General features: G+C 34.7%; 2 protein-coding genes across 2 annotated transcripts; one reads left to right on the forward strand and one right to left on the reverse strand.

Moving 5' to 3' along the window:
• Positions 1-5: 5 nt before the first annotated feature.
• Positions 6-2088, forward strand: LOC144453706 (ubiquitin-ribosomal protein eS31 fusion protein). The gene is made up of 5 exons (XM_078145040.1): positions 6-49; positions 163-230; positions 1040-1094; positions 1398-1615; positions 1866-2088. The coding sequence occupies exons 2-5, from the start codon at positions 183-185 to the stop codon at positions 2016-2018; spliced, it is 474 nt and encodes a 157-aa protein (XP_078001166.1). The 5' UTR covers positions 6-49; positions 163-182; the 3' UTR covers positions 2019-2088.
• A 1084-nt stretch (positions 2089-3172) lies between these two features.
• LOC144453464 (translation initiation factor IF-2, mitochondrial-like) lies at positions 3173-11158 on the reverse strand. Its single transcript, XM_078144769.1, has 14 exons — positions 11044-11158; positions 10668-10733; positions 9979-10087; positions 9167-9327; positions 8670-8846; positions 8165-8214; positions 7695-7784; positions 7152-7276; positions 6541-6745; positions 6119-6362; positions 5380-5517; positions 4826-4990; positions 4320-4460; positions 3173-3906 (listed from the first exon to the last, which is right to left on the reverse strand). Exons 1-14 carry the CDS (start codon positions 11111-11113, stop codon positions 3737-3739), a joined length of 1911 nt encoding a protein of 636 aa, XP_078000895.1. The 5' UTR covers positions 11114-11158; the 3' UTR covers positions 3173-3736.
• Between the last annotated feature and the right edge of the window lie 2142 nt (positions 11159-13300).

Consider the following 13300-nt stretch of genomic DNA (forward strand, 5'->3'; position numbering starts at 1 on the left):
GGAAATCCCACCACTCATCGTCCTTTTCCTGTATGTCGACCATCTTGAGGTTAGCATGAATATCAACGTGGTCTTGATAAAATAACTGAACATTTGAGTTATACGGAAAGAAAATAATCAGTTTGAGATATGTCATTTATCAACATATTCCTCTTCTTTCAGGTGGTGTTAAAGCTACCAAGATGCAGATTTTCGTCAAAACTTTGACGGGTAAAACAATCACCCTTGAGGTACGTAGGCGCCATGACGGTTCATTCGGTCCTCATACTCCATCTGCATTCAGGCTATGATTGTATAGTATTGCAACCAGTTGTGTAATAGAAAATACCTTGCACGTTCGTGATGTAAAGCCAAAAATATACGTTCACGTATTATAAGTACTAATTAATTTAACAATAAATGGTGAGAATTTCAAAAGTCGTGTAGTTTCCAACAAATTGATGTTTGAAACTGAAAGGGTTGACAATGATGAGCTAGCACTTAGGACACCTAATGATGTCTGATTACTTTGCCTTTTCTGAGCTTGACCCTTGTTAGTTCATTATCAAATTGGACAATGTCATTTGTGATCATAAGACGACAAGGCTTTATCAAATCTACCATTTTTATGAAAATAATTTATGGGACAGCATTACATTGAAATTTACTTAGGCTAATCTCAAAACTCGAGACTTTTAGTGGTAGATATAAAATTCAATGTAGTTGATAGAAATTGGTGCAAATATTTTAGAAAAAGTTTAATGCAGTGAAATTGTGATCGTCATTGACACAATATGAGCTTCAACCATTTCCACCTCTGCGAGCCCTCAACAAAATCCATTGTTGAGTATGATTACCTTTATGAGATTACAAATGTAAAGAATGATGGTGTTTACAGTGGAAAAAAAGAAGTGCCATAAATGTTAGAGGTTTTAAAGAAAACTAGGATTAAAAAGTTCAGATGTTGACTGCAATATTATATGTGCTTGCCAGCAGTTATATACAGAATATGAATGTATTTCTGACTATTTTATTTCTAATCAGTATTTGTTTATTGCAGGTGGAACCCAGTGATACTATTGAAAATGTAAAAGCTAAGATTCAAGATAAGGAAGGTAAGACTGAAGTATAATACACCTGACTAAGATTTGTTGAATAACAACTCAATGACATGAAAGGGGTTTACAATGATGAGCTAGCACTTAGGACACCTAATGATGTCTGATTACTATGCCTTTTCTGAGCTAGACCCTTCTTCCTTTACTTGAGGTCACTATGCCTATCACTATACATGTAATATGGAATAATATCTCAGATCAGTTGTTGAAATGGTTGTCAGTGTGTGTATAAGAGAAATGCCTGGACACTTTAACCGTTATGCAATGTTACGGGTTTGCTAATTTTAATTTTTGTTACAGGTATTCCTCCAGACCAGCAGAGGTTGATCTTTGCTGGCAAGCAACTTGAAGATGGTCGTACACTGTCAGACTACAATATCCAGAAAGAATCTACCCTTCATCTTGTACTCCGTCTTCGTGGTGGAGCCAAGAAGAGAAAGAAGAAGACTTTCACCACACCAAAGAAAATCAAACACAAGAAGAAGAAGGTCAAATTAGCTGTACTCAAATATTACAAGGTAAGAATCTTTCAATGTAATTTTTTAGTGTTTGGTTAGCATCAGATGCAGATGAAAGATGGGCATTAGTAATTTTGACGTTGAGATTGATGCAAGCATGAGGTGTAGTGAATTGGAGACCACCAGATCATAGTCATATTATGAAAGGGAGGAGAAATGTATGTATGCATGCAGTGGGGAAGAATTTCCTGCAATATGTAGATGTGTGAAAAATTCATATATTATAATATTGCATCATTTTTCCTTACAGGTTGATGAGAATGGAAAAATTACCCGTCTCCGCCGTGAGTGCCCCAATGAGGAATGTGGTGCAGGTGTCTTCATGGCTTCACACTTTGACAGACAATATTGTGGAAAATGCTGTCTAACATACGTCTTCAATAAACCTGAAGACAAACAGTAGATTCGCTATTTGTTACCATGTAATTTTCAGTCACTTTCAGTGATTAAAAAAAAAGTAAAAGAAAACTTGATTCACAACTGACTGTCATCTGTTCATCTTTGCACACATATAGGATGGGGTCTCGTTATTTGTCCAATAAAACATAAGACAAGTTCACCTCAGAATCAAAGTCCATCAGATGTCACAAGCATCAGCTTAGCTAGTCTGTTAAGGTATGCTGTGATGGACGCCCTTGCACATCAAAGAGGAGAGAGGACTCGAGGCTGGAGTGACATGACGTAACTTGCAGCCTACAGCTCAGCATGAGATCAGAGAGGTACCAAGAGTACCCAACAGAATTGTCATTGATTATACTAAGTCTTGTAAACCTAGACTGCAAGATACATAGTGTTGTTCAGCCCTTTTGAGCTTCTCAAGTGTGTGCAGGCTGATAGTTTGGCATGACACACATAAGTTACAGACTACTCTAAACCAAATTACATAATACAGCCACATTTTAGTAACATCCCTGCATGTTTGGATATATTTGTTGTAGTGAAAATACATGCATACCATGAAGTGAAATAACGTATTAGTAAAATCCTTTATATTCAGTTGAAATACTGGTAACCATTCAATGGTTGTCGGTTGCCAGTGTCAGTATATTCGTTAATTGTTCATGTCAGGAGCTTCACTAGGTTTATTTTACTGCTGACCTGTCATCACTGATGATCTATTTTACAAAGTGCAAACTAATTTTCTGACAATGGTAGCAAGTTTGTCTTCAGAAAATTGCCCAAAATAATGTAGTTGGTGACATTCCGTCTGTCTACTGAAAACCATTTTATGCACATGCATGCTGGTGAGGCATTACTTTGGAAAAAGATGACTTGTGACATCATCACAGTTCAATTGCACAGGACAATCAATACTATATGACGGCATGAATGGGGTATGTTACAAACTAACACTGATTTATCTTGTGCTTTACTTTCTTGGTGAAAAGTTTGTTTCTTGGACTGACTTGACGTGATAGTTCAGACTATTGCCTTCATCTCACAGGCTGGTTATATTAAAAGTGCATGCATGAACCTGTCATGCCTAAAAGTCAAATAAAAATAATTTCACACCGTTTAACTTTGATGTAATCTCATGTAATACTTTATTTCCCACTGTATACATATCCTGTATGTCTTTACTGCAGCTGCTGTAACACAGATAATTTACATTTACAAACAATCCTCATGCATTGCTCACATTTGAAACACTAAAAGTAGTAATAATACGATTCTGGGTTGTTTGACGTGTTTGCATTGTTGAATTACAAGACATATTGGAGAAAACTTGCATGCACTATACCCAACCACATTGACAATATTGGTCAATATCGACCAAGTTCACAGAAGCTGTATACTACATGATTACACAATTGCAAAATGTATGGAAATCTTTATGAAACCTGAAGCTACCACTTGAAATGTGTGGTCCCAGTTGATTTGTACCTCTGTAATGCTACAACACTACTATGTTATGTCAACTGCTCTAATCAAAGTCGGCAAATCAATATCCTATCAGTCCAAGTTGATCTTCTAGGGAGTTTTCAACTTTTCCACACATTACATTGCACACCTTGTATCAAAGTCAGAAATGACTTTAAAAATCCTGGGTCCTGGTCAATTTTCTGTGTTACCTCTACAATTTTACAACATTGTAGATCTCGTGTCAAACTCAACTAGCAATTAAAATCCTGGGTCCCAGTCAATTTTCTGTGGTATTTCTACAATTTCACAACATTGTATGACATCACCAGATCTCATGTCAAAATCATCATCAAAGGTAAGGCCACATTCCATGCCCTTGGTAATACTGTTGACATTATCCTTCATGTGTTTCATGGATGTCAATGATCCTGCCAACAAACATGCACAGAACATAAATGTCATGCTTATCATAAAGATAGCTTTATGAGAAATTGAATTCACTAGTAATAAAGGGAGGTACTGATATACTAACTAAACTAGAAGTGGTAGACTGCACAACAATACATCAAAAAGATATGAGGGGACTATACAAAGGAAGACTACAATAACATTAATCATGCAAGTTCTGCAAATCATGCAGAAAGAGGTAAATTCATCTTTTTCACTTCAAATTTGAGATCTAGTGTATTGCTTGAGGACATTAATACAAAATATGCATGGCATAGTTCAGTGTGATGATTCAGTCAATGAATTTACAATGAAACAGATATATATATAGTGATATCAGATACTGAGCAGTTATGTTTTGTAGATAACAATGAGAAAGAGAGTAACTGCTTACCTGAATATACTTCATGAATTCCCCTCATCACCTTAAACTGTGAAGTCTTTGTTAATGTACCCTTGGTAACTCTACAACCAGCCACAGAAACTTTCTTCCTGCCTTCGGTCACTTGAAAGACTTGTAGTAAATTGGCTTCTCCTGATACACAGAAATAAAGGCATATTCTTGTGATATCAACATACAGAAATTTTAGATGTTTTGTAGATGTTGTCATATACGAACAAGAAACATATGAAATTTAAAAAAATCATCAAGTAGAAAAGAAGTGCTTTATCACAAGTCCTAGCATGATAATGCATCATCACCTCACTTTGTTCAGCTGTTCAAAGTAAGACAAACAACAATATATGGTTACATAGTACAATATATCAATAGCCAAGACAACGATAATCTATCAAACTGAAGCAAACATATCATATGTGTATTTCTAAGTAACGTCTCTTTCTAGCAAGTCATAAAAAAGAACACATTACAACAGGCAGTCTACTAACACATGTACTTACCTGTGACTTTATATTCTTTAGAAGGGGGAAGTTTTGAACTCAGTTCATCCTTCAAATCATCCAATAATTTATATATAACTTTATGAGACTTAACACTGACTTTCTTCTTTTTGGCAAGTTTTTGTGCTTGTGGGTGGACACCAACATTGAATGCAAGTACAATACCTAGAAACAGAAAGTAAAAAATTATTACGATAAACTTCTTGTGTCTCAAAAAAATACAGTTTCTACAAAAATGTGTTGCAGTATTACAGGTGTGTTGAGAAACAAAGGAAACATTGTTCACTCACACAGAGATACTAGTATTTACCTTCTGGTAAAAGTTTCTACTACTTAGACCAGTAACAACCAAATTGCATTTTTTTTCTGTTTTTTTTTAATCATAAAAGAAGAATGTAGTTCATCTATTTTTCTCTACACACAAGACTAGAAGCCCAGACTAGTACCCCAGTACTAAACATATCATATTGATCACTATCAATGACAGATTGTCTGGAAATGTTTTTAAGCAAAGATTAATGACAACAAATAATTGATTAGCTTTTAGTACTTACCATTAAAAGTCTGGGCCATGTCTATATCCTTTTCTGTTACCATGCCAACACCACATTGTACGAGTTGTAGCTTACACTGGTCACTTTGATATGTATCAAATACATCAAGTAGAGCATCAATAGATCCATCTACATCACCTACATCAAAGAACAGACCAGAGATTTATGTCTACTTCTATGATCAAAGTCATTTCATACTTTACTTCACATTCTATCATTCATCATCTAATTGTTAGCAATGTTGTACAGATGGTGATTTTACATCATTCATTTTGTACTTGATGAAGTGTGTATAGCCTAACAATCAAACACTATCAGCATCCCACAACAATTTACAATTTGTTGACAAATAAAAATTGATTGTTTACATATGGACACCAAGTCAGTATATACACAGTGCCATTAATGATTAGTAAAGACAATTAGAATTATTTAACCATTTTAAGTAAAGGTCTGTTGTATTTTTCAACTGACAGAAATAGGAAGCAGTTAAAGCTACTGGTCTTCACTAAAGTTTATCACACACATATTATGAAAACTTACACAAAATCTGAAAAACCTTTTTTTTTGTAAAATACTCATTTTGAACATCATGTTAAAAGTATACCATTTCGATTATTATATCATTGCTATATAAATCATCACTAGAGGATGCCATGTTTTGTGGGAGATTTATCAAGAATTTGTAATTTCAATCCTACTCTAGGCCATTATGTTAGTCAATAATGACACAAAGTACCTTTAAGTACAACACTGAGTTCTGGTTCATCACTGCCCGATTTCTGCTCATCCATTAATTTCTTTAACTCTTGTGCCTTTAACTGATTAAAATCTCTCCAATGTAATCGACTTCGTTGTAACATTTTCTGTGTATGGGCTTTCCTCTGTTCTTCTGCTTTTTTGTCAATTACTTCTTGTTCCTCCAATAGCTTCTCTTCTTGTTTTTCTCTCTTTCTCCATTCTATCACTTCTTTAGCTCTTTTCTGAAAATCAGAAAAAACTTGCGCCGATATATAAATTGTGTGAGCAAACAAAGCTGCAGTACTCTGGAATGTGTTATGTGTGGTTGTTATAATGAGTACGTAATATTCATGGATTTCTAGCACAGCTAATCAAAGTAAACACTTCACTCGGAGACAGGTAATCACAACTGTAACTTACTTCTGATTCAACTTCTAATATTTCATCACCAGCTGATGGCAGTTCTTTCCATCCTATCACTTCTACTGGGGTACTTGGAGGAGCATCTTTAACCTGTTGGTTAAACTCATTGAATATACCACGAACTTTGCCCCAAACAGTTCCAGCAACCAGCACTGATCCTCGTTTTAATGTTCCTCTCTGCACTAATATAGTGGCTACTGCTCTGTAGATGGAATGACACAATATTACATTTTGAAACAGAGATCATTGATGACAAAGCTATGGTCTGAAAACAATCTTCAAAATTACACACAACTTAAGAAAACTATCCCCTAAACACAACATGCAATCATGATGAAGTTGTTTAAAGAAGTGATTCTACTCTACTGTTCTAAAATTCTTACAGTTTTGAGATGCACTATCAGATGTGCCAACACCACAAGCAATTCAGAAGAACAGAAATGACATACTAATCAGAGTACAGAGTTGAATGTATTCATGGATCAATATCTCCATAAAAATGGGAAGAACAAAAGCCACTCCTGCTATATGTCATATTCAAGACTAAGTTTACAATATGCATCTACATCAAGAGATATTTGAAAAGTGAAGTGATAAGACATGTTTACCCTTTGCCTTTATCAACTTTGGATTCCAGTACTGTTCCTTCTATAAAGCCTGATGGATCTGCCTTTAATTCCATCACTTCTGCCAGTGCCACAAGGGATTCCACCAAAACATTGATGTTAGTCCCCTACAATAAATCAAAAACTTTCACAAATCAAAACTCTGCAAATATCTTAAACAACTGACATCAACTAAAAATATCAAACGTACAGTTCAAACCACAACATAACCAAACAAATATTAAATCATGTTTCACTCTTACATGTTATGTTGGCCATAATTTGAGACAGTTTCAGAGAATTTTTTTTTCAGACCTACATTTCTAACAACAATATTGATTATTAATGTTTTTCTTTTATGTTATATTTTTCACAATTCTTACAATACAGTATTTTGAACCAATGCATACAAATTAGATATCACAAATTAGACATAGTGCATAAAAATTGTATTCTTTTTGATTTAAAAATGTCAATCTTGGCATACAAGTGAAATGGCTTGATCATCACATCATATGAAAACTTCAATGTATTTCTGTGTTTTACCTCTAGTGCTGAAATTTCAACTGCTTGAATATCTCCACCAAGCTCCTCAATATGAATATCATGGCCTAACAGATCTCTCTTGGTAAATTCCTGGTGTTAACAAAAAACTTATGATTATTAAACTTTAGAAGTATGTCAAAACACCCTTTTCGGAAAGAAATGTATCAAAATTGTAAGTACTATTTTGAAGACAACTATGATAATCTATGTCAAATGGGTCAACAAACAAACAACATGAAATATTTAGATTTTAAGTCATTTTTCGGAGTGATACAGCTTCTGTAGTACGAGATGATGACCATGCATCTCAACATCATTTGAATAATAAGGTAATAAATTGGTATATTGACCTTCCATATGTATGGCAGGTAGTATGAAAACATGTAACAATGATTCAATGTATTGGAATTGTAAGCATTTGTTTTGTACAGTCACTGTCATATATATTTATAGAGCTAAGATAGACTTACTGGATCAGCATCTGCTTTGTCAATTTTATTGATTGCAACAACAATTGGTACTGAAAGAACAAAAATACACTTTAATGTAATGGTTATGAATATTGTATACAATACACTGCATGGTAATGTCTTGCTATTTTCTTTACATATGCTATGTATAAAACCAACCAGTTGTAAATTCAAGTGATGAATAACTTGAACCATCAAATAAATGTGAATATATTCCCCTCTTTGATAAACTTTTACCTTTGTACAAACAGCACATTAGTATATTACAGCAACAGCAGGACTAGGGTTTCAGTGTGCATAATATGTCAATGTTGATAGTTTTATGCTGAGAGATTAGAATTGTGTCTTTACTAAAACTTGTTTCACTCTGTCTTAGACTCTACATACATACACCTTTAGAATCCCTGGCATGTTGTATGGATTCAAGGGCTTGTTTCATTACTACGCACCTTTAGAATCCCTGGCATGTTGTATGGATTCAATGGTTTGTTTCATTACTACGAACCTTTAGAATCCCTGGCATGTTGTATGGATTCAATGGTTTGTTTCATTACACCATCATCAGCTGCTACTACCAACGCTATGATGTCTGTCACATGTGCTCCCCTTGCCCTCATAGCTGAGAATGCAGCATGACCTGGAGTGTCAAGAAAAGTAACCAATTCTCCTGATGGTAATTGCACTGAAATGCACAAAAAAATCAATAATACAATTTAATAGCAATTTGAAGTATCAGAAGCTCTCAATTACATTTGTTCATTTGTTGAATTCATAGTGTGATATGTTTCTTAAGTTATAAATCATGTTTTCATAATTTCATAGAAGTTTTACAACTTATCAAGTACACATTAATACTCCCTGGAAAGAAGGAAACTGCTGGGGAAAATAAGTGTTTTCAGTTACTTGAACTTGACATAATACATTTTTTTATTCAAGGTTCAAATGTCAATCAGCCATTTATAAATGCTGTGAAGAATAACTTACAAAAGAAGACCAACATACCTGAGAATGCTCCAATATGTTGAGTGATTCCTCCTGCTTCACCAGCAGCCACTGATGTCTTCCTCAGTGAATCTAGAAGAGATGTTTTACCATGGTCTACATGGCCCATAACAGTCACAACTGCTGGTCGATTCACCAATGCAGATGGGTCTGGAGGTGGCCTATTGCCAGAAATACCAAGAGTAGGAAAATGTATTTCAGGAATGATGGAGTATAAGTAGCTAGGCTTTTAGTATCAATACTTGGACTATTGCATGTTTGGTGGCGCAGTGGTTTGGCTACCTGTGATTACTGGTAAATGGGATTACAGCTACTAACAGGAATTCCAGTATACATTAGTATCTGTATGTACATACTTATATTTTTATTAAGCAACAAACAATGACAAAACAAAGTAACAACTTTCAAATAGTAACTATATAAGGTTCCATCAATTCAATACTTTGTTTGCTGTCCTTGGATTTCCCCAAAATCTACCAGGCAGACAGGGAAAAAAACCTCAATGCTAACATATCATGTAAATTCACTTTTCTGTTTCTATCTAAATCAACTACAATGTCACAGTCCAAAGTTTGATTGTCTGAAACAACTATTTATATATGCAGCTCTTCTGAAGATATTTGGAGAGTCTTTCAATTTACAATAGTATGAAATACAGCCTTGTGCGGACATTTTGAGCAAAAAGAAAGGTAGTTGTTTTTTCTAAATCTATTGACAAACCTACCTGCATGCGGACAGATGGCAAACATAGAATTTAATTGATGGTGCCTAATCCCAAATTTTTTTTTTCAAAAAAAACATCCATCTTTTACCTTTTAAATGCATCTTTATTTTCCCTGGGTTTCTCTTCTTTTAACTTTACGTACTGATGTCGCATTCCACATTTTTTAATAATGTCAATGATGATAGGTTCATGAAGCTCTGAAAGAAATTAACAATCTGTAAGGTACGACATTTGCAATGACAATTGTGACTTTTCCAGAGAGTTATACAATATAATCTTTTAAGAAATATACTCTTGTAGTAAGAGCCACACTTTGAACAGAACTTATTTCATGATTATAATCATAATATAGCTGTTACAGCCTGAGTAAGTAGTTTTGATGAGATGAGATATAAAGCTCAGTGAGACTGGCTTCAAGGTTTACAGATGATAGAGATGGCACAGCCTACCTGTAGACTTGATGGACTAATGCTACTACACTATTTCCGCTATCCTAAGTGATATTTTGATTTTTGAAGTCCATCTTGATGAACAAGTGAAAATTCAAACAATCAAAAAGTCACTTAGGATAGCAGAAATTGTGTAGTAGCATTATTCCTTCAAGTCTACAGGTAGGCTAAAGATAGCAGAGCTTGACTGTTAATGTGCAAATGCTCATTGAGTCTCAGACAACCACCACAACAGACCAGCCAATAGATATTGTTTAGGTGTAAATTTGGCTCTTTATTTCTCATCTAATCCAAGGTGCAAGCTCACCCTGTAAAACTGTAATTTTACCTGTGTGGGGTACAAGGTTAAACTTGTTTGCATCTTTTCGTAATAGAATTGCTTCATAAACATCATCTGAAATGAAAACATAATTCTAGGAATTACAAACATCAAATCAAATAGATAATCCTCAAAACAGTATTAAAAACAAGGTTAGTACATGGAGGTATAGGTCTAATACCTCCATAGTTGGTATCTCATAGCTTCAAAAATACGACGGGGGTGGGGGGGGGATGAGATATCATACACGATCATACTACATTGTAATATATTATAAGTTTATAAAGTTCTTTTTCCAGATGGTAATTAATTCAAGTGAGATGCAGACATCCTTCGCTCATTTGTCTTTCATAAAAATCAATAATATGTACTTTTAAGTGTTTACCTATATCAATACCCATTGCAGTTGTCAACTCCCGTATATTCATTTTCTTTTTGATATCAACTAGTTTCATGGCTTTTCTTTTCTCCTTCTCACGAAGACTTTGTTCCAGGGTTTTTCGATACTTCTTTTTCTTTGGGTCAATTTCTAACGTCTTGTCACCATACAGAACTGTTTTTTTCCCCCGTGGAACAATTCGGCCGGAAACGGTACGGGTGGAACTGTCACTTGAGAAAAAAAATTTCCGATGCGACAAAAAATCACCCGACTTTCGGTTTGCAAGTACGCGGTGGTTACCTCTGCAGGCTCTGGATTCTGATAGAACATTTACACATGATATACTAGGCACGACTGAAAGTGTTGCTGCTCGACTTTTCATACATTCGTGCAAACTAAGACGTTGGATAAGGGCAGACAACAAAAGCTGTTTCGTCCTTGGCCTAGGCGCAACACCTACGAGAACCATTGTACTTGACAACATATTGTCACCAGTGCAGTTAATGTGTAAACTTAAACTACCCTGACATGGTACTACCTGTGTATCATTTTTACTAGAATGATTATAGACGAGGTTCAATATTCAGTCAAATGTAGATTTATGTCGTCTGCCAGAAATTACGAAACGGCATGCTCATGGGCGCAGCCATATTGAAAATTACCCAGCATTCTTATAAACGTGACGTCATCAGATAGGCTATGAAGTACGTGAATCGTGTTAAACTCAGTGGTACATGGTAGATATATAAACGCTCAAATGTTATTCAAAATGTAAAACCCTGTTATTATCAATCAATCAATCAGTCAGTCAATTTATCAATTCAATTATTACTTTTTTAGTTCTATTTTTACCTTCGTGACGTATTGAGTTGATTAAAATACGCACTCTTGGTCACAATAAAACATAAATAAAAATGTGAATGTAGGCCGCCCCCTCTGTTTTACACTTAATTTGCATGACAAAAGCAAATTTCATGATAATTTATTGTCTTATAATACCAGATCAATGGTCTCACCACTCATCAACACTACTACATTAAGAAATGGGTATAGTTCTAATAATGGTTACGCTACTTAAAATCCCTTCATGATAATGTAGTCACTTTTTAACATAATTTTTTCGCTTATACCATATAAGGTTTTTTCTTGATTTCATCAGCAAATTTTCTTCTCACTTTTAGCCTACTACAATTTTGCACCAATAAATTTCCCCAGCTTCTCCAGAATTTAAGTGCTATACCCCTTTAATAGCCGTATCTGGGAAGGAGCCGTGTTCTATTTTTACTTTCTGGGCCTATAGGATGAACAACTTCATTGACATGTAAACCATGCAATGATTTGTAAGATGTCTACATAGCTTACAAATAGCATTGACTCAGAGCGGCAGCACCCCCCCCCCCCCATCTTGAATCATATTTAAAGTGAAACAGTCTGCAATGACACTTGTTTGTGACACTTTTCTCTATATCATTGTTGTATATTCAGTGTGTGTGTATTTCAGGTCATCAACCCATTAGGAACCTATGCAAGATTCGTTTATCAACATCTATGTCATATTCTCCTAAAAATATTCATTAACTGAATTTTGCATTCAAAAAAAGCACTCCATCTTAGCTGAGGCAAAATTAAAAAAAAGAAGAGAATACTTTCGGTTTCTCCCAGAACCCTTCAGTCATGTGCCTGGACGCCCAGTAAGCTTAATCCATAAAATTTCCGTCCTTTGTTTCTACAGACTAAAACTATAGTGGACACCATTTTCACCCATTTGATTGATTTGTAAATAAATAAATTCATTTAAAACTTATTTATCAGAAATTACCAGTGAATATATGTATATAAATATCGGAATATTTTGTTGAAAGACTTAGTTTTCTAATAACTCTTTTCCGATCCCTTTCATGTAACTCAATACTTTTTTTTAAATTCTTTTTTTAAAAATTTTTTTGTGTGACTCGACATTTTACGTTTTATTTTTATTTCTTACGGGGTTTGCAAAGAAAAACAAAGGTTCTAGATCTAGTGGAGGAGAAAGCGACGTAGCAAAACCGCTGCAGCACTGCATCTACGTGATGCTATGTAAAGTTGTTGTTTACTAGATTCCGAGTCTGTATCCTCATGTATGATCCTCCCCAGAAAATTAATTACTCATTTACTTTTCACATGGGCCGACTCGCGCTTATTGAAAATAACTTTGTTTCAGCTTTGTGAGACTACTTTCCGGTGAATATCTTCAAAAGTTGGCCTAACAACAATCCTTATCATT

The sequence above is a fragment of the Glandiceps talaboti genome, chromosome 2, assembly GCF_964340395.1.
Source record: "Glandiceps talaboti chromosome 2, keGlaTala1.1, whole genome shotgun sequence".
NCBI lineage: Eukaryota > Metazoa > Hemichordata > Enteropneusta > Spengelidae > Glandiceps > Glandiceps talaboti.